General features: G+C 41.1%; 1 protein-coding gene across 2 annotated transcripts in view; it reads left to right on the top strand.

The window, feature by feature from the left end:
* The window catches only part of LDAH (lipid droplet associated hydrolase), a 123,461-nt gene extending 102,105 nt beyond the window's left edge, over nt 1–21,356 (top strand). For both annotated transcript variants that reach the window (XM_065834473.2, XM_071807099.1), the window contains 2 exons: nt 2,824–2,906; nt 18,115–21,356. In XM_065834473.2, coding sequence (XP_065690545.2) covers nt 2,824–2,906; nt 18,115–18,306 — 275 coding nt within the window. In that variant the 3' untranslated portion in view covers nt 18,307–21,356. The remainder of the gene's footprint in view (nt 1–2,823; nt 2,907–18,114) is intronic.
* The last annotated feature ends 514 nt before the right edge of the window (nt 21,357–21,870 follow it).

Raw genomic sequence — 21,870 nt, 5'->3', positions numbered from 1 at the left:
AACCCTGCCATTCATCCGGTTGTGCTTAATCCTGCCTTCCTGGTTCCCTTCCTTGCACAGGACACAAGTCTTCAGAGACAGTTCCTTTTAGAGGAGTGTCCTTATTGCCTTTGCTGTCTTACAGTTTTACTTTTGGGATCTTTATAACTAATCTAAGTTTGCTAAGTGTGTGAATTCCACTTCATTTCTTAATTTTTTACTGCAAAAAAACACACAAGCAACTCAGAAATATGAGCAGAACACACCAAGACCAAGAGGTAGGACAAAGAAGCCAGTAAGATGGGAGAAGCGAAGCAGGGGAGTGTTCTCTGTGCCCGCTTTTGCTGTATGACTGAACTGGAGGTGGAGAGCTGCCTGCAGGATCCCAGTGAAACTGAATTAACTGGTATGTGCCAGGTTCTGCACTGGTGGCCACCCATATTTTCGTCCCTGCCTACATCCACTGCTGATGCTGCAAGGCAGTTGCAGAAGTTCTGGCTGCATTTAGGCTATCTACCATGTCCTACTGACAAGAACCTTATTCTGGACTGGAAAGTAAAAGGCCTGGCCTGTTAAAATCCTCATATAATGGCTTGGGTACAGGTGCCATGGCCACAGATACCCTGCCAAATCCAGGCTCTTGCGCTTAGTGAAATCTTGCCAATCCATAATAAGCCACATCCATCACTTGAAGGACCAGCACCGAGGGTGGCAAAGGCTGCTCCCCATGTTCTGCCCTTCCTTCTGACACAGAGCAGTGCTTTTGACAGATAGGTGCATTTATAGGTAGGAGTTTGAGCGTTAAAGTGATATTTGTCAGATTAGAAACAGGAATCAAACTGAAATTAGTGAAATACCTATGGAATTCCTCATTGTCTTTCATACCTCTTCATGTTTTCCTAGGTAATTTTTGATGGTGCATTCTGAGATGTGTGTCCTAAACACAAAGGTGTATAATTCATCACTGTTTGGAGCTGAATTGAGGAAAAGAAGACCATTGTCGGGGCATCAACTTAAGAACGCCAAACAAATGGACAGACTTTTGCCAGCTGCACCACAGGATTAGGTGACTGGGTTGCTAGACACAAAACTGCAGAGTCTCCTTTGCCCAATAGAATAGGAGGGGACCAGCAAATTTGCTGGATTATCTATATGATGTCACATCTGCAGCCCTTTAGTCTTGTTTAGGAAAGGAAGAACTTGCACTAGCTGTGTTCAACTTTTATTTGAAAAAGACAGAGCTCTGCAGGCTTATAACTGAATTGCATCTGCCGCTCACAAATAGATAATGCTTTCTAGGATTTTTGTTTGTTTGTTTCACTTGAGAGCACTGGCTTTGTCTTTTAACATTTGATCTCTGGAGCCATCAGTCATCTCTCTGGTGGCGTTCTGTTTCCTTAGAGCACTGCTGGAGTTCAACCAACTCAGTGTTTTGGTCACCACCAAAAATGTATGTGATTGCCGTTTCCTCCATTATCACACGTTGTGAGAATGTATTGCTCCTGGCTCAGCGCAGTGTCAGATCCAACACTGTCATTAACTATTTGTTAACAAAACTTCGTTGGTTCAAATTTTAAAAAGTGTCAAGAGTCTTTGTATTTTCTCCTGACTTTCAGGAGAGGGTTTAGTATTTTAGGATACTTTCAGTCATTCTAGGGCCTGGAAATTGAAATGCTTTAAGGTAATTTAGTCATTCTGTGTCTTCCATTGGTTTTGCTAACTGGTGAGAAAAGAGAAGAATATTTCCCTTCATTCCCACATATAGGTTATGAATGTCTCTGTGATCCAACAAGCACAGAAGCTTCAGGTTGTGAGGAGAGGCTTGGTCGTCTTACTAGCACAGTAAGCTGACTGAGAAGAAAAAAGGGTAAAAGAAGTGCTAATTCAGTACAGCACTGATGTCAGAAATTGATACCCCCCATTAAAACTGGGAAGTCTGAACACCCTCACTATCTGCAGACATCATACAATATTGATGGTCATGTAGCAACTCTTGGTTCTGCAACTGAACACATGAGGTTCATTCCAGCAGCAAAACTTATAATCTGACAGGCAGGTGTTTGTTCAAAACCAAGGTTTGAACTCTGCGCTGAAATTTCTTGCTGAGCTTCTGTAGGTTCTGTTGTAACAGAAGCCAGACTAGGTGGACACAGTGTGATTCTTCTGTGTCAAAATGTTTAAATTTATGAATATTTAAGCATTCAGGCAAACTGATTCACTTTTCAGAAGTATTCAGTTCCTGCTGCTGTCTGACATACAGGGGACCTGACAGAACTCAACACCGCATAAAATTAGACTGCTTCTAATTATATGTCCAAACATTAGACTCAGTCGTTTCTGTCTCCTAGACAGTATATTGCAGGCCAAATCACAATAAATAGTACAGAGCCACTTTTAATACTTTACATTCCAGAAAGGTAAGGCTTAGACATTTGGTGTCCAGTTCAGTCCTGTCTTGGTAAGTACCATCAATATCATGCAATATTATTTCAATGATACTTGTATTTGCTATTATTTCTATTGTTTGTTGTGTTGAATATTTGCATTACTTGCACATGAGCTGATTGAGAAGTCCGTAAGATCGATTAATAGAGTTATGTTCCAAAGGTATCTTTTCCTTTCCATTAATTATGGAATTAATTCATGTGGGGTGACTTGGTTTAGTCTATTTGCCTCTTTAATGATTCAGTTAGGTGAGATAAATTCGGCCCTTTCTTTTCAGTGGGATTGTCAAGATGATGACTGCTCTACATACCTTACCTTTTTGCAGGGTTGGGCCCATATTGTTTATTTCTAAAAGATTTGCTATGAACTTACATTATTGCATATTTCTTTTTTCTGCAGCCAACATCTTGTATATGGCAAGCCAAGAAATGATGAAGGTTGTGGAAAGAGACAGTACAACCATAAAGCAAAATTTAAAGAAGGTAACTATTTAATCCTCAGAGTTTTCATAGGAAGCACACATGCATGAGGAAATGTTATATATATCTGGTTATATTTGTGCAAAGCCAGAGCCAGGCTTGGTTCTGCTTTTGTATTAGTGCAATGCCGTTGACTTTGGAGAAACCATTAAGGGGTCACTGACAATTGAAGTGTCATTGATCCACACCTTTGTAGATGTAGTGTTCACCACTATCAGATGTAGTGTCCCATCTGGTGTGTTTTCCTTGGTGGAGGTGGAACAGCCCATGTTGTGGCTAAGACTGAGAAGTGGTTCCTAGCAAGGCCAGTGGTTGCCTGGGTTCTGGTCAGACAGGCAGGTGTCCAGCCAGGACATGAGCACAGGTTGACTGACCAAATCCTCTGACTTTGCTGCTGAACAGGTCAGGCAGAACATGTACCGTCTGTGTTGTGTGGTGTCAGTTAACATCATGGGATTCTACAGGCTTGATTTTTCCATGACATCAAAACATAATGGAGAGGAGTCAGCAAAATTACTACAGCTCCACAGTTTCAGTCATTCAGCTGTAAGAGAAAGATACAGAAAGTGCATTCCTTAGGGACTGGAACTACTGCTTTGCAAGTAATGAAGTAGTTTTGGGGACCTTTCTCCTGCACTGAACTTTCTTCTCTGTGCAGATTTATTGCTGAAAGACATCCTGATACAACTTTGGTCTGGACCGATCGCGTTCTTCCAGCCAGTTCCCAGGCACGGTTCAGGAGTTGGCACAGGCCACGAGCTGTTCCTAATTGTAGTTTTGATGTGGTTGCTCTATTTTGGAGGCTGAGAGAATTTAATAGCATGGCCATGATCAGACAATTCCAGATGGCTTGCGAGCCAAAAAAATGTCACATTTTATAAACTGCTATTGGTGTAGCCTCCCTGTGAGTATATAATCAGTATAACTTATTATTCTGCTGTGTCCTCTTCCTTCCTTCCATTTTCTGGTATCATCCCTGTGTTTTTGCTGGAATAATGATTCCAGCACTTTACACTGGCAGAGATTTTCCTTGGAGAACGGAATTTTCTAGGACAGAGGTCCTAGATCTCTGTAAGATTACTTTGTGCCTTGTAAATAGATATAGTACAAAGTTCAATTCATAAATCAGTCTTTCTTTTTTGGCTGAAGATGGGTTTGTTTTTTACTTATCCCATTTGCCTTCTGTGCACTTTGAAAGGTATGTTCAGATGTTTCAGATCTAGTTTTTTTAAAGGAGTTGAAATAGCAGACCTGAACAAGGAACACTACACTGCACTAGGCATGCCTGGCTTTTCACATTGTTACTGCAGAGCATTCAGAGTTCTGCACTTCAGGGGAATCTCAGTGAAGAAACTGAAGGGCTGATCTTGCAGACTGCAAATATTCTCATTGTCTTGAACACAAATTTCCATGGGTTGATCCAAAGCCCAATGAACTCAAGGAAATTGGTTGATTTTGCTGACTGAATCACCTCTCCAGCTGTTAGGGAGCTGCAGAGTTTGCCTGTTCCCTGAAGGAGCCATGAGCCCAGGGTGACCCCAGCACAGGGTCCAGTCCCACAGCACCCTAGTGAGGCAAGGTAAGAGGGTCCATCACAGAATCACAGAATGGCTGGGATTCAAAGGGACCTCTGGAGACCATCCAGTCCAACCCACCTGCTAAAGCAGGTTCACCCAAGCAGATCACACAGGAATGTGTCCAAGCAGGTTTTGAATGTCTCCAGAGAAGTGGACTCCACAACCTCTCTGGGCAGCGTGTTTCTGTTTCGCCTCATGTTTAGATGGAAGCACCTGTGCTTCAGTCTGTGCCCGTTGCCCCTCATCCTATCGTTGGACACCACTGAAAGGAGTCTGGTCCCATCCTATTGACACCCACCCTTGAGATATTTATAAACATTGATAAGATCCCCTCTCAGCTTCTCTTCTCCAGGCTGAGCAGACACAGCTCTCTCAGTCTTTTCCTCATAAGAAGGATATTCCACGCCATTCATCATCTTCGTAGCCCTCCATTGGACTCACTCCAGTAATTCCATTCTCTTCTTGAACTGGGAAGCCCAAAACTGGACACAGGGCTCCATCAGCTACAAGGTAAAGCAATAAACCAGGTCCAGTGTCCCTCCAGAGAACCCACCCAGTTGGGAGCAAAAGGAGATAGGACCAGAGACAGGACTAGAGACCAGGCTATAACGTGGGTCCAAAATCCATCCAGGAGGCACGGCCAAAGACATGGTGGAAGGCAAGCTGCAAGGCGGGGTCCATCCAGGTGACAAGCTATGTACAGTGTAGGTCCAGTGTCAATCTAGGACACAGGACACAGGACTGGAGATGGATACTCCTACAACATAGCTTGAGAGGCAGAAACTAAAGGCAAAGGACAGAGATGGAGACCCTGGACCTGTGGGCGGGTCAGAGGCCCAGGCGAGGCTGGTGAGGTCTGATAGTGCCCTGAAACTGAGGGTAAAACTCTGCAGGTTACCGTGTTAAGGTTCAAAAGTGAAGACTTTACAAGATCAGGACTTGAGATGCATTTGGAAATTTTAATCCTAAGCACACGTGCTTGAAGTTACGCATGCATTCTTTGTTGGATGAGGACAATAGTGGTGACAATCAGGTGCAGCTCCAGTGACTTTAAGTGGTCTACTCAGATGCTTCACATTACAAAAATACTTATTTCTTGAATTGAATGAAGGCCCATAGCCAACAGTAAGAGTTTGCAGGTGTCCTACTCTGCTTCATCTGTGCTTTTGTTGACTGTTGATCTAAGCATGGCCTCGGCAGGCAGGAGCTTTTTTAAACCTCTGTTAACTTTCTTTTATTGATTCCTCATACTTTTAAAGTGGCAAACATACTCAAGAAAACAAAAAGCTGAGGCAAGCTTATAAGCAGTTGGCAAACAGAAGAAAAAAACAGTCTAAAAATGAAGCTAAATGCTTCTCTTTTTTCATCTTCTAGTAATTTCTGGGAATGTAAGAATTAAGGAAAAATTTTTGAGTTGGCATTGTGTTGTATTTGAAGTGTATTGACAATGAAAACGGGATTAACTTATAAAGGTTGGAAGTTTATAAAAACAGGAACTGTAGTCCAAGTTGCTATAGAACTGGCAAGCTGTCACTTCAAAAAATTTATACTGTTTAGTAGTTGCTGTGATCATCTGCTAAAAGCCAATCTTAACACCTGACTTTGCCAGCTGCTGTGAAATAGAAAAGTTATTTCTGGATCTTATTTGCATTCTGTGATCTGAAGAAGAAAGAAGAAGAGACACTAAATTATTCCAGTCTTTCCATGCCCAGGTTTAACTGTAGTTATTACTAGTTAGGGACCAGGAGAAACTCTATCTCCAGGCCTCAAATTCTTAGTCTAACAATGCTAATTGCTCAGATTTATGTTGAAAGAATGGGAGCTGGAATATTGTTTGGATAATTAAGTGAGGTATTTCACTTATAATCTTCTGAAGACAGAAGTTATGCACATTAAATACCAGTGGAACTGTGTGAGGAGGATGGAGACCTGTCTTGTAATAATATATCATAGAATATTTCAAATACTGGCTCTAACGCTATGTGTCTGGCACAAGCAGTACCTGAATGTAGGCTTCCTATTGCAATGACACAGGGACTTGTGATAAATCACTAAATCCATACAAGTAAGGTAAGGGGTACAGATATAAGATTGGCTCAGCTTTGATGGTTAATTATCATGAGGTGGTTGTGTCTAAGCCAGCTGAGCTACGTTCTTCCACTGTAATAACACCAACTCCCTTTCCTAACAGAAACCGGAGGCAAAGATGCTACTGTACTTGAGGAAGTTTATTGTAATTTTTGAACAAAAGGAAGTGGGTGTAATTCCATATTCTTAAAAGATGGATCAGCATTGAGTATGATGGAGCTTTTACAAATTGAATAAAAATTGTAAAAGGAAGGAGAAGATGGTTATGTTCGGCATACACTAACATGCCTGTAATGGACAACAGAGGCTCTCTATAGCACTTAGCTTTTTAAATCTGCACCATGCCACATTCATTGCTTTATTTTAAGACTTAGCCTTATTGACTCTATCAAGTGAGCTTATAACCCTGTTGTAACCAAGAAGATATTGCATTAAAGTGTAAAAAGTATGGTGCTTACAGAGGAAATTCCGCTTTAAAAAAATCACCCCTCGGATTTTATATTTACTGAGAAATATTTTGTCCATTACTTCATGGATAGTGCACAGTAGTCCTATTTTTAAGTGTAAAATCTGCTCCAAAGCTCATCTAAATCAATAGAAGAGCTCCCGCAGACTTCAGGAAGTCTTGGATCACTTTGGCAGTGAACTTTCTGTAGTGGCTCATAATTTCTTAAGACCATAAATCATCTCCTCCAGCAACTGAAAATCATTATTCTTTTGGTTAGCATGTTAAACCAAAAAAAATTTATATGCTTCTTCAGCTTAGCTTTGCCAGTGGTCTGGTGTAGCACATGCAGTAAGTGTATAAGGAAACAGACAGGAAACATCTGACGTAGAGATACAAAGGTGAAAAGAAAAACCAAAACTGTAGTCTAAGAAGTACAATATTTAATCAAATGGGAAAAAGTATAAACTGGAAGTTTGTGGACACACGAACCTATTTTCACTCAGATTGAGGAAGTCTGTATTGTGGGTGGCTTATAACCACACATATATGTGGTTAGGTGGGGAAGAAATTCAGTTTGAAAAAATTAAATTAATTAAGTATGTTTACAACTTCCTAATTATTTCAATGGTGTATTTAGAATGTGAAGTAACAGAAGTTTTAAGTCACACCAATCATACCATAGAAAACGTATCAACTAAACAGTTATATGCAGAGATTTAGGGTAAAAAATGCAAAAAATGAAGTATTTCCTTTCCACTGAAAAGTGCTAGGTTTCTCTCTTTGAAAAATTGTCTTAAAACCGAGCAACAAAGAACTATTTTGACCCCTGAAGCAGCTGTTTTGTTGTTGCCCAGTGTTTTTATTTGGGTCTCTGTAGACATCCACAGGAGTTTAGTATTAACAGTTATTCGCAGTGAGAGGAGCATGATCTGAAGAAAAGTGGTTGAAAGAATACTACAAATACTTTGCCTGCCCACAGCTTGAGTGAGTTGCTTGCCTACATTTGTGAAAAACCTTCCAAACACTCTTTCTGAATAGGTGCAAAGTGCCAACACCTCTTTTTTGGCTGGTCTCACATCCTCTTTGGCCTGTGCTCTCTGGAGGGGCAGAGTTGAAGTCAGGGAAATTGCACATGTGCTTGGGGACTTTGTCATTTAACCACAAGAACAACCTTCTCTTTGAAGCAACCAAAATACGCCTCATTTGGGATCAGGAGTTTTTCTCCTTGGTGGAAAAGGATCCCAGTGAGCATTCAAAAAATTCAATGTACTTATCTGTAATATTTCACTTCTGTAACTGAGCTCCTGCTAACATCATTCATGCTGTGTGGTATTCTAATAAATAAGCGATGACATGATTTTCCAGGGTTTTTGGGATGGGTATAAGGTGTGTGCTACACACAATGGGCAAAGACAGCAATATTTCCCCAGCCTTCTGAAGAATGCTTAGCAAGTTACTGTCCAGTCCTTGCTACCCAGTAATCACTTACCTTCTCTCCCTCTGCCACAGAGCTCATTGCATGGCAGGGAACAAAATTGCTATTTATGGCCAGATGCTGATCCTGCTGTTGCAAGAGATATCTGACTGATTCACCTTCAGTACAGTCCCACTGAATGTAGACAGTGTCAGGCTGATGTTCAGAGGGAAATACTGTTCACAGTGAATGTGACTGGAAGAATATGCCCTGGTAATAGTATTGCTTAAATAGTGGTTTCGGGTCTGGTTTTGTTTTGGTATTTATACAGACTGAAATATGCATGTTCCTGATACATCTAAATATATACCCTCAAAACGCTTTTAAAAGTAACACAGATATAAATAAGTTAATCGCCCTGATTTGTTGATAAATCCTGTGCATCCTTTTTAAAAGGGCGTTTTTACTTTGCATTGAGTTAGACCCTTCACTTTGTGTGAGAAAGTGGCCTCACTTGCTCTCTTGGGTCTACATGCAGAGCAGCCCGTAGCATTGCTACCAAACTGCAGCAAAGTTAAATAGCAGCCCCTTCCCCTTCCTTGATTTACCAGATTTCCAGTTAACACTGACAAAAGCATGAAAACAGGGAGCCTGCCCCAATTCCCTTTGGTAGAACACCATTCCTGATACCAGGGAGAGCATTAGGGCATCTTGAATCACACACCAAGCGGCCACTACACCTGGCCGTGTCTTGGGATTTGCATCCTAATTTCTCCGCTCCCTTTCCAGACAGTGAAACTGGTTTTGTTTATTATTTATGTTGGTTTAACAAAACTGGCCACGTTCCTTATGTTAAATAAAATCTCCACAAGTACTTGAACTATGCATTACACCTTTACTACACCCTCTCTCCAGGTTAGTATTTATAAAAAACATTGTGCACCCCAGATTGTCCACTGCCTCTTCTCAAAGTGGCCCAGCAGAAAAGGTTTAGCTTCACACTGCCCTTGGCAAGTTGAGAAATCTGAGTTCTGGCAAAACAAGCTGAGAAGCAAGTTCCAAAGACTTTGCCACCAAACCCCCTGAGCTCAACCACAGCAGGATCACAGGGGGAGAGAGATGGTGTTTCAGAGAACCAGATCCCAGAGCATTTAGGGCTTCCTAGGGCAGTGCCAGCTCTTTGAATTCTTCCCAGAAGCTGATCAGTAAAGCCAAAGTACAACTGAAGCAAGTCCAAAAAAAAAAAAAGCGTGTCCCAAACCAGTCTGTTCCCATGTCGTTTATACTATTCTTTTGGCAGGATAAGGTGGAGACACTTCCATAATTCCAGAGAACCTAAGTCATTTTCTATAAACGTTGATTGAAGCTAAATTTAATTGTGGGCTAATGCCTTTTAAACTAGTTGTCATCTGAGAGCAAATTAAACTGTTTGCTGGTTACTGTTGAGAGATGTCACCCAGAGGGAAGCTGCTGTCTCAACCAGTGAATGCATGTGGGAGCAACACTGATAAAAATTTAATGTATCAGAGGACAAGAATTTCAGCAAGGACACTGGTACGGTGGTCTTGCTTGCCATTGCACATGTGCCCCTAGTTTATATCCACAGAGATCAGTCCTTTGCTCTTTGCCATCAGCTGGAGAGGTGCCTGCCTGTGTAATAAGATCCTGAAGTTATTATAACATATACCACATTCCAGAAAGATAGAGGAAATTCAATTAATATTTTTTAACTTTTTGGATTTGTTTTTCAGTGTTGACCTATGACAGCTACAGGAGAAGCATAAAAGAAATCTCTCTGTAATTTATACTTCTGTGAACTGTCATACATGGTAAAGCAAGTGCCAGTGAAGTCAAATGCAGGAAATCTTTATTATTTTCTTAGAAACTCTTTAAAATGTAAACATCCTGTTGATACGAATCTCAGATTCTTCTGGTGTTTACTTAGCAGCTGCCATCATTGTGCAGTGTCTGAGTACGCATACCATATTACCGGGTACTGGGCTGACTTGTGTTTCATTTTACAGAAGCTAGGACTGAAAATACTTCTGAGCAATTTAATGTTAAAACAGCTTATAAGAACATGGCTGTTATTTTAAAACTATTTGAAAATTAGAGACTGCGTAACTGTCTCAAACACGGTATTGGAATGGCCGACAAAGATAACCCACATCCCCTTTACTCCGCCCTCATCGTCAGATCCTGAAAGGATCTTGTCACTCGTAACAAGCAGGGTGTTGTATCAGGAATCATGTCAAGTCTTTGTCATGTCCAGTGGTAGCTGCCATTTCCCTTCTGAGTCAGGAATACCTGGAAGTCTCAGCATTCAATGTTACAAAAGAATAAAAAATAATCCTCTCGCCCTTATGGCAGAAAAGTTAAAAAATGCAAATATTGAAAATTCTAAGCCCAGAAGAAAAATAGAAAGAACATTCTATTTATTGTTTGGTAAATCTGTTTATTTCTAAGCTGCTCTCATTATTTTGGGGGCCTGACTCACCCTTTTTTAATGCTTTGGTTGGCAGCAGTTTTCCATTGCTGGTACAGTGGTTGTGCTGACTCAGGATGTCTTTACAGCCATGCACAGTCCACAGGAAAATATGTACTGTACAGATCCATGCAAATCATATAGTGTTTCCTACCATTAATGAGGATCCCATGTGCCTCTGGTTACACATGGTTTGTTAATTATGCCTGCCTGTGTGAGGTTAAAATGAAGACGAGAACATTTAGACTCTGGAAACTTGTGTTTAAATATGTTTAAAATGAATCTGTCTTGATATATTAGAAAAATAGGTAGCATCCTAACATCTATATATTATGTGGCTGTGTGTGCCATAGGCAAAGAGCACAGATGTTTTGTCATTCAAACCGAGGCCCTCAGTGCCACAAACAACAGTCAGGTATTTGCCAGGTTTCGTATGCCCTGGACCACCATCTGGATCAATGGAAGCTTACACCTTAATTCCAACCCTGCTTTTAGATTTTATTGCATAATCTATTAATAGGGAAGCATTTTGAAAACAATTCTGAATTCTGTTGACAGTTTCTAGTTAAGAAACGTGTGTGTTAACGTTTTTGATTTGCAGACACGCACGGATACACAGAATGCACACACCAACATCTGCACACCAAGTAAGCAGACAAAATAACTAGAACATCAAATAAAGTTCCTGAAGTCTTCCTGTTATCAAACTGTTCTTTGTTAGTTGGTTATAATGTGCCCAGACTTTAACTGCATATATGACACAAGTGTTTATCCTGCCTTGACTGTTTATTTTTTATTTCAGTCCGAAAGGTTCTACAATGTCTACAAATAAGGCTCAGGGGAAAAATGCATCATTTTCTCATGGTAAAAATTCTTGGCTTGGAGCAGGAATCTATTTGTTCCAGTGCAGGGGGAATATGTGCTGAGCTGGTGTAGAGGGAACTGGTGAGTGAGGGGTAAACAGGGAGGAGGAAGAGGAGAAGGAGGAGGCAGGAAGCCACAAAGGCTCAGTTTCTTTGGCCAAGGGTAGGCTTCTGGTGCTATATGAGGTGGTACATTTGAGCTACCCAAGCAAGACTGGCACATGAGACACACGAGCTACCTGTATCATCAGTGGAGACCAACCAGACTATGCTACCATATTGATCTTAAGTTTTGTGAGATTGTAGTCATGTAGGCCGGAGAAGACCCTTAAGATGACCCAGTGCAACCATTAACCTAACATGCTACTAGATATTTATGTATGGGCACCTGAATCATGCTTTATGTGTTTACTTGTAGGAATCTACAGGTGCAGTAGGCATTAAGATATAGATGACCCCATTAAAGTCAGTAGAAATCTGTTGGAGAAGACAAGGTGGAATTTGGCCCTTAAACATGGACATCTGTTTTAATTTGGGGCACTGTAGAATATCCCCATCTGGCCTCCAGCTGTTTTTCCAAAAAGTTGTGGGTCATACAGACCAGTCTTGTGCAGATGCCTTAGATATCTAGAGCATGTCAAACAGCAGTAGGTACCTACTCTTAGACACTTGAGTTGACCCTAAAGTGCAGCGTCACCCACCTTACAGTAGACACTTGCTGTTTCAGCTGAATAGCTTTCTAAGCACCAGTGACTTTATTGAGCATATATTTCATGACTGTGTGGTGGGAATTTGGATGCCTGGTACCCGTGTAAACACCACAATACAGTTACCTGTGTTTTTTTGCTGGACTGAACCCAACCCTAACACTAGGAATAACTGATAGTTTGAGAGATATTTGAGAGGTAGGGCTGTGAATAGAGGTTCTAGACTGATAAAAATCTGGAGAATTCCTGGGGGAAAAGGCAACTAGGATTGGAATTGAGACTCAGAATGAAACAGAGAAACCAGAAGACTAAAATGTGGAGTTGTTTGAGACTAGAATAAGAAGCAGAAGGAAATTGGAAATGACTAGGTGTCCTGGGTTTGGCTGGGATGGAGTTAATTTTCTTTTTAGTAGCTGGTATAGTGCTGTGTTTTGGATTTGGTGTGAGAAAAGTGTTGATAATACACTGATGTTTTGGTTGTTGCCAAGCAGTGTTCATACCAAGTGAAGGATTTTTCAGGGAGAAGGCTGGAGATGCACAAGAAGCTGGGAGGGGGCACAGCCAGGACAGCTGATCCAAGCTGGCCAAAGAGATATTCTGTACTATATAGTATCATGCTCAGTATATTAAGTAGGAAAAAAGTAGGAGATTGCTGCTCAGGGATGGACTGGGCATCATTAGCAAGTGATGAGCAATTGTTTTGTATATTCTATTATTATTATTATTATTATTTTGTTATTTTCTCATCCTTTCCTGTCCTGTTGAACTGTCTTTATCTCAATCCGTAAGTTTTGCTATTTTTTTTTTTAATTCTCCTCCCGATCCCACCATTGTGGAGAGGAGTGAGCCAGCAGTTGTGTGATGCTTAGTTGGCAGCTGGGGTTAGACCAGGACACTAGGTAAGGAGAACAGAGCTGAAACAATGAGCCAAAGCCAGGTAGAACAGTCCTGAGACCACAAAGGGACAAGACAGAAGAAGTCATACCTTGAAAGACTGGACAAACAACTGGACAGCAAAGCCAGTAGTTGGTAAATATTCTGCCCTTTCTGCTTGGAATGGAATCTAAATTTCCGAAATCTCACTGTTTCTGTTCTCAGCAGGTGCCTTTGACTATATTTGCCTTCAGAACAGAGCAACACAATAGAAGAGAACTTGTAGAGATAAATAGTGGGTGGTGAGGACCTGATGTTCCCAATGTAGGCATCTCTAGAGGGTTATCGCTTTAGCCAACAGCTGTGTGGTCCCATGGACTGAATGTCTATTAGTGACTGGAGCTCACTAAGTGTAATCCTGAAGAGCATCTATTCCTTAGTTTCAGTTTAAAAGAGTCCATATGCCCCAAGGCTGCTCCACAACGTGAACCAAAGCATGGCAAATCTGGACAAACATGATATTTGTTTCCAAAACATGCAATAGATCCAAACTAAATAACTAATCTCTGTGCTGGACACCTCCAGTGCGACACCCAGCAGGAAGGTGTCCCATGTTCCTCTGGCCCGAAGCTGACAGTGCTACTTCTTCCAGTTACACGTTACCTTAAGGGACAGAGGCATAAAGCAGCAGAACTAGAGGTACCAACACTGTTGCCAATACATGTAGGAGCCACGCAAAATACCTGGGGTTTGGTTCACCTCCTTAAAGTCCAGCAGAGTGTATGCACAAGCTCTGCTAAAACCAGTTGATACTGCATTACCAAGCATTTCAAAGTTAGGGAGCACCCATCTTAATTCAGATGCCTCTTATGAGGCATTAAGAGTTGGTCTTTCACTAAAATGTCACTTTTTTGTTCTTCCTGTTTCATTAACCAAAAGACCTGTGTGATGATGGAGACAGCAGGATGCAGAGCTACCTCTTTTGTGGCAGAAGCAGTAAAACACCTGCTGAAAGAAACAGGGAACTATGTTAAGTAAAAATGTATAGCTTCATGGTAAGTGCACCCAAACTTCACATACAAGAACGGGCTGGTGGTGAAGTCATTAATATTTTTCATAGATGGTCACAATTTGTACCTATCTCATTTAAGACCTTGAACACTGTTTTACGGAGAGGTAAACAGTGTTTCAGAGCACTTGCAAATGAAGTGCAGGAGTGCTATCCTTTTAACATACTCAATACTGTGTAATGCTCTGCACACTGGAAAACCAGCTCTAGGTGTTTTCAACTACACTATATACTTACAAATTAATGTATGTAGTTTGACATTAACTTCTGTGCTCCCCATCTGCAAAACTGATAAAAAAATTACCACTAAGGTGTTGCAAAACCAAATTAATAAATGTGAGCATGCAAATTCTGTCGTGGTGCGTGCCAGAGGAATGCACATAAGAAATTAGATTCTGTCTGTAAAACATGAAATATGTCATAAATAAATCCTCAGACCACACACAGAACTTAAAGCAAAAAATACTATCAAATAGCAGCTCATCAACTGAACGTCACCCTGTCAGTGGATTGAATGAGTCAAGGATCCTTTGGATCATGCAATGAAAGATTAAACTATAATGCAAATATACCAGATGCAGGCTAAGAATGCACATAAATCTTTTGTTTAGGCATTTCCAAATCTGTGAGTTCTCGAGTTTACAACCCTACCTGGAGAACAGCCCATTTTGCAGTTCATGCAGACTAAGCCAAGTATTTTATCCACCTTTATAAGTGTAAATGGCTTTTCATCTTTTTCTAGATTATCATATGATGAGACTCTACGATTAGCCTATCAAAATATCTAATAATTTCAAGGACTACTCCATTAAACTGGAGTTGCTCCATTTCTTTTTTTCTCAGTTTCATAACCTTTATTTTTGTATCTCTTGGTAACGGAGCCCAGGGTTAAACAGCATTCAGTCAGATGTTTGGCTTTCAAAAGGCCTGAATGCAGCTGGCCATTTTACACTGGCTTTTGTTAAGAATTTTTGCTAGTGTGACATCCTGTGATTTATGAATCGAAGGCAAGATCAAAAGATCTTTGGCTAGGTGGCCGAGAAGGCCAACAGCATCCTGGCTTGTATCAGCAATAGTGCGGCCAGCAGGAACAGGGGAGTGATCGTCCCCCCGTACTCAGCTCTGGTTGAGGCCCCACCTCAAATCCTGTGTTCAGTTTTGGGCCCCTCACTACAAGAAAGACATTGAGGTGCTGGAGAGAGTTCAGAGAAGGGCAATGAAGCTGGTGAGGGGTCTGGAGCACAAGCCTGATGGGGAACGGCTGAGGGAACTGGGGCTGTTTATCCTGGAGAAAAGGAGGCTGGGGGGAGACCTTCTCGCTGTCTACAACTGCCTGAAAGGAGGTTGTAGCATGGAGGGGTTGGTCTCTTTTTCCAAGTAACAAGTGATGGGATGAGAGGAAATGGCTCCAAGTTGCACCAGGGGAGGTTCTGATTGCATATTAGGAAAAATTTCTTCCTGGAAAGTGTTGTCAGGCATTGGAACAAGGTGCCCAGGGAAGTGGTTGAGTCACCATCCCTGGAGTTATTTAGAAGACCTGTAGATGTGGCACTTCAGGACATGGTTTAGAAGTGGACTTGGTACTGTTAGGTTGTTAACAGTTGGACTTGTTGATCTCAAAGATCTCTTCCAACCTAAACGATTATATGATTCTATGAAATTTTCTGCTAAATTAAGCAAATGGCATACCTTGTTTCTAGCAATTAGTGACTGACAAACCAATAATATTTGTTAACATGGGACGGTTTATGTTCTATGTTTTGCATATATGTAGAGTGTATCTTGAGGTGGTGTCTGAGCAACTTGTACTTTGCATACAGCCAGTAATCAGCAATGTCCAAGATTTGGGTACACTTCAACAAGAGAAAAGTGAGTTAGACAAAAACTTGTAGCATTTTGTGAAATGCAATCTGGGCTCTTAGCCCACCTCTGCCCCAGTGGGCGCATTTATTAATGTTCCACATGTCTAAAAAAATGACGGAATTGAAGATTTTTGTGATTAAAAGAAAACTTCTTGTCCCCTAATTCATGTTAGCATTGCTCAATTATTCACTGAAGTGCAGAAATGAAATATGAAACAAATGAGAGTGATGGAATTGGGCCAGGCTGTGTGTGTGATACGTTGAGCAATCAACATCCTTCTGGTACCTGCATTTGAACATTATAGTATGAAGAGTCCTCGTCATTAATCTTTTTTCTGTATAGTTTTTAATCTGTAGGTTTTTAATCTCCAAGACAACCACCATCCCTTCAAATACTTTATAGATATTGAAAAACATAGGTATAGCATGTAAAGCTTAGGTGAAAATGAGGTGAAATGATGACTTGGGAAAGAGTGACATTGAGTGTTTCTAACAGAGAGAAAAGACATTTTATTGAATATTATATTTGCCTGGAATTTATCACTTTTGTGTTTAGGTGGGCCCTGTAGCACCTGCTTCATGTGTGTCATTAAACAAGGTTACTTGGTCAATATCAAAACAAAATAGACTGTGGTAGAATTTTAGTTCCACATTACAACCCAAAAGAAAGTTGCTTATAGATCTCTGGGAGGTGTCTGTGTTCTACATGGTCAACACTTAATAAAAATAAGGTAGAAAGTTGGGATTGTTCAGCCTGGAGAAGAGAAGGCTCTGAGGAGACCTTATTGCGGCCTTTCAGTGCTTAAAGGGGCCTATAAGAAAGATGGGGACAGACTTTTTAGCAGGGCCTGTTGCAAGAGGACAAGGGGTGATGGTTTTAGAGAAGGTAGATTCAGGCTAGACATACAGAAGTAATTTTTTACACTGAGGGTGATGAAACCCTGGCCCACGTTGCCCAGAGAGGTGGTGGATGAACCATCCCTGGAGACATTCAAGGCCAGGCTGGATGGGGCTCTGAGCAACCTGATCTGGGTGAAGATGTCCCTGCTCATGGCAGGGGTTGGACTGGATGAGCTTTGAAGGTCCCTTCCAACACAAACTGTTCTCTGATTCTGAGATTCTATGATTATAAAATTCTCCACACAAAAAGTTTTGCTTCTGAGAATGACCATAATTGCTGTTATTCTAACATGGCTGAGTGAATCACCTCTATTTTACATCTAACACTGAGGTTAAGAAAAATAGGTACTGCTCCACCTAAGGCCTCAAGCAGGCAGGTGGTTTGAGATCACACCTAGCAGATGCCACACTGAGCTACTCACAGATGGTGGAGTAGCCTCCTGCTTTCTCTTAGTTTATATCCAGAAGAAAGCCATAATGGTTAGCACCTTCAGCTGGGACATAGCATCAAGTTTACTGGTAGTTTTGCTGTTTGATTAAATAGGTAGAAAGCTAACACAGAAAACAGCTAATAGCTAGGGAAAACACAGCAGCTTGCCTGGTAGAGGTGGATTCCATGGACAACTAAATGATTTGATCTATAATAACAGATTTCTTAAGACATTCAGGCTTTCATCAGCAGATCTCTGTTTTCTGTGTTCCACAGTTTTACTGATGAGGAAACTGAGTCACAGAGCATTTAACTGACTTCATCATAGTTGTAGACATGGAAAAAAGCAAGAACTACCGATTTGCTTTTCCTTACAGCATATTTGGTGTCATGAAGCATCACTTATTTCCAAATTATTCAGTGCTCTTTGTTTGAATACTGTTTGCTTCATCAGTAACTTTTCAAATTAATGATTTGATATGCTTTGATTTCTAGCTGATTTTTTACTATGGAACTGGAGACAAATGGTGTCCACAGCATTACTATGATGAGATCAAAATGGATTTTCCAGACGGGGACATTCGGCTTTGTGAGAAGGGGCTCCGCCACGCCTTCGTGCTGGATGCCAGCAAGGAGATGGCTGCCATGATTACAGACTGGTTACGGGATGATCTGACCAAATTATAAACATGGATTTAGTGATTAACAAGAAAACGATGTAATTATTTTGTGAACGTGTAATTTTTTGTGAAAGAGTCTGTCCTATTTTTATTTCTGTTTATTATAGATTATGGCTTGTTTTCTATTGAGATGTTTTAAAGAAAGTTAAAGAGAGACTGGCTGGTCCAAAGTATAGTTTTATTGATTCAGTAGTGATGTACCTTCAACCTGTGTCTTCAGGACTCTGCAGGACTTGGCAAAGGGTGGAATATTAATGGCCTGCCAGCACTCTATACAACACTGGTACTAGATTCACTGGCTACAAGTGGACGTGAGTTACTACAACCTCACTCACCTGCTGGAGAACTGTCAGGGGTGGATTTGGGGCAGCCCAGCTAGGCTGCTGCAGAAAGAAATACCAGGCTGCTCCGTATAGATAAAAATCCCCCCGTGTCTGGATCCTGGTGTGATGTGAAAGACTTGGCCCTCTCCACATGTCTCATCTTCCATGTAACCCTGGTACATGACAGCCAGAACAACCCAAGGGCCCAGGACAAGCCTAATGGTGTCTCCTCCAGGTCAGATGGGGCTGGTGGTCAATCAGAGGTCAGACTGAGTTCTGGATAAGTACAAGGGAGATGTGCAGAGGGGCTCTGCTGTTTCTCCAAATCTCAGGAGTTTAAGGTGCTGCCAGGACTCCACAGGGTATTAAAAATACCGTGAGGTAACTGTGGCTGCTCAGCGAGGGAATATCTGTGGAGCTCTTGTCTGGAACATGGCCAAGTATTTCATTTTTTGATTGACTGTAGAAAAGGTAAAAGACACTAGTGAAAAGTGCCAGTATTAAAAGGTTAAAATGGATTGCAGAATTCATATGTAACTACTTACAGGTGGCCTAACTGTCCTAATGAAGTCAATGGGAACAGTACTTGCTCAGCAACTTAAAAGAATTAAACCAGTTTTGATGCATGCCTAAATTTCAGTTCCAGAGGCTGAAATATGACATTTTATCCCAAGTCACAAATTAGCTAAGTCCACCGTGAGAAAATGGCTATTACTCTGCCATGGCTGCACCCATGAAATGGCATGAAATGTTACTATAGAGAACCAGATCCTTGCTAAAGCACATTGCTGACAAGTACACTGTTCCTCACATGTGTTCATCCCTCTCCTATAGAGATATCAAAAAAAAACAGAAAAAAAAATATCCTGCCAGTTTTGTTAACAGAAGACATTACAAACGATAGCTAGAAATGGAAATAATGAAGGGGAACAGAGCCAAATGTAATCAGGAAAAGCTTTCTAGCCATGAACCTGTGAAGTAGTCTCCCTATGGAGTTCATAGAGACATTTCTAAATAAATAAAACACTACAGAATATAGTCAGGGGAAGTCCTGCCCTTGCAAACAGATTATTTTAGATGATGCATTGGGTATCTGCCTTATATGATTTATTAACAGTTTTTAAATGGTACGAGAGAGAATGGTACTGGAGAACGTTCTCTGAGATGCAGAAAGACCAATTAATTCCTTTTCCTACACCATTATGTACACACCTTCCACTTCTCTCTAAATCCCCCGTAAATCTTTCACTGATATTTAGACCAATTTGTAACAGAGTTAAATTTCTGGATATTTTGGACTAGTCTGCAATCCTCTAGCCGGACGACAGTGGATTTAAGTGACCTTCTTCGCACCAGAAACTGGTTTAGTTTGTGAGACTAGCCAGTGGATTTTCAGATTACACTGCCACATGATGAAGCAGATACTGCACCTTGAGGCAGGAGCATTGAGACCACGGGTGCAGCAGCGTGGGGAAGAGCCAGATGCATTCAGCGTGAAGGGACTGAGACTGTGCAACTGATTCTGTTTATCGCAGAGTCGTGGGACTTTCCTTCTCTCTGCAGGGCCATATTCAGTCATTATCAAAACTATTCTTGTGCTCACATTGGAAATCCATAGTTGTGTGTCTGTGTGCGTTTAAATAGCCCCCAGATGTTGGCATTCCTTTTGGATGGCCTTAGGCAGACGCTAAATCCATCTGTTGGCCAAGGTGCTCCCTGTGACAGAGTGGGAGGGGACGTGTTCACATACGTGGAGATACATATACATACACATCTATATGTACATATGCACATGTTCGCATGTTAGCACCATCAAAAATACAGTTCACTTGGTTGTTTTGGTTTACACGTTGATCTGGTTGAACAAAACATTTGTTCTTCAAAGTACATGGAATGAAGGACTCAGTTCGTGAAAGCTCTGCTGTTGTAGTGGATCTCCTGAGGACAGAAAAAATCTTGCATTAACCAAAGATGACAAGCAACTATTAAAGCCTGGAAACTGAAGCACTTACGAGAAGCAGTTGTTTACAGTACATTATTCATATACTTTGTATGAGGAATTAATTTAGCAATACTTGTACTTGACTTGTGTATTCCTTTTATACAAATGTTAATCCATTATAATCAATCCTACTGACTGCATTGAGACCTAAACTGAGATTAGGTCTGGTCAGTGATGACCAGATCTACTGCAGGATAATGCCTTACGATTTTCTTAAAAGAATTTTCTCTAAGATTATCAAAATCATAGTGATACAATTGCTACCTTCCTCCTAGAAGCTCTTACCGTAAGGCTACAATCTGAAAATTTGCTATTCTACTCGTTGCAAAGAAACACGGGTCTAGTTTTCACAGATGTATTTCATAAGAGGAGCAGATCTCACTCAACGAGAATCCAGCTCCTCTGAAGCCCATGGTGTTCACCGTGACCCAGGCAAAGAGTGTCAAAAGTGCTTATGGTCCAAATGTGCCAACTTACCATGAAAACACAGTGTGGTCTTGCCTGTTTTAGACTGTTTTAGAATTCCTGGAGAACCTATCACAAATGAATTGACTGTATGCAGTAGCACCTAATCTCTGTCATTCACATTTGTGCTCAATTCTCACCACACGAGTAACCCTGCTAGCTTCAAGAACTTCGATTCATGTTCAAGTGTTTTGCTAGATCGATACCTTTTATGAAAATGTACACAACTCCAGTAATGAAAATAAAGACATTTATTGTAAAACGCAACCTGATTCTTTATTTTGATAACTTCTTTAGTCTTAGTTCACCTTCTTCGTTACTTCATCCACACAAAATTTACAAAAACACTTGCTAAACCCCAGGTTTCACATGTGATGTAGACAGCTGCTAAGCGCAGATAAAATCAGAGGGTGGTAGGCACCTGACTTGCTTAAGCATTTTTATCCAGAACCACTCCAAAATAATAAGTTTTTCCTCTTGCTCCCTCCAGCTCTGTGTTTGCTGCTTTGAATGCGCCATAGACTGTGTGGATTAGTGAGGTTTGTCCCTTCAGGAAGCTTGATGAGTGCTTGCCCAGTGTTTATGGTGAAGAATTTGGGGTTGGACTCGAAGCTAAATACCAGTTTCTTGACTCACAGGAGGCAGATTGCATACATGAGCCACAGCAGATAATCTCTTCTCTGCCGCTGAGGTCGTGTACGTATTTATTTTACAGAAAATGGGTTTATATGTGCATCCGCTCCCCTTCCCTTTCTCTGGTCTAGCAAATTGCCAGCAGAGA

This window comes from Patagioenas fasciata, chromosome 3 (genome assembly GCF_037038585.1).
Source record: "Patagioenas fasciata isolate bPatFas1 chromosome 3, bPatFas1.hap1, whole genome shotgun sequence".
Classification (NCBI taxonomy): domain Eukaryota; kingdom Metazoa; phylum Chordata; class Aves; order Columbiformes; family Columbidae; genus Patagioenas; species Patagioenas fasciata.
The sequence above is the reverse complement of the archived record's forward strand: the minus strand, read 5'-3'. Positions and strand labels throughout refer to the sequence as shown.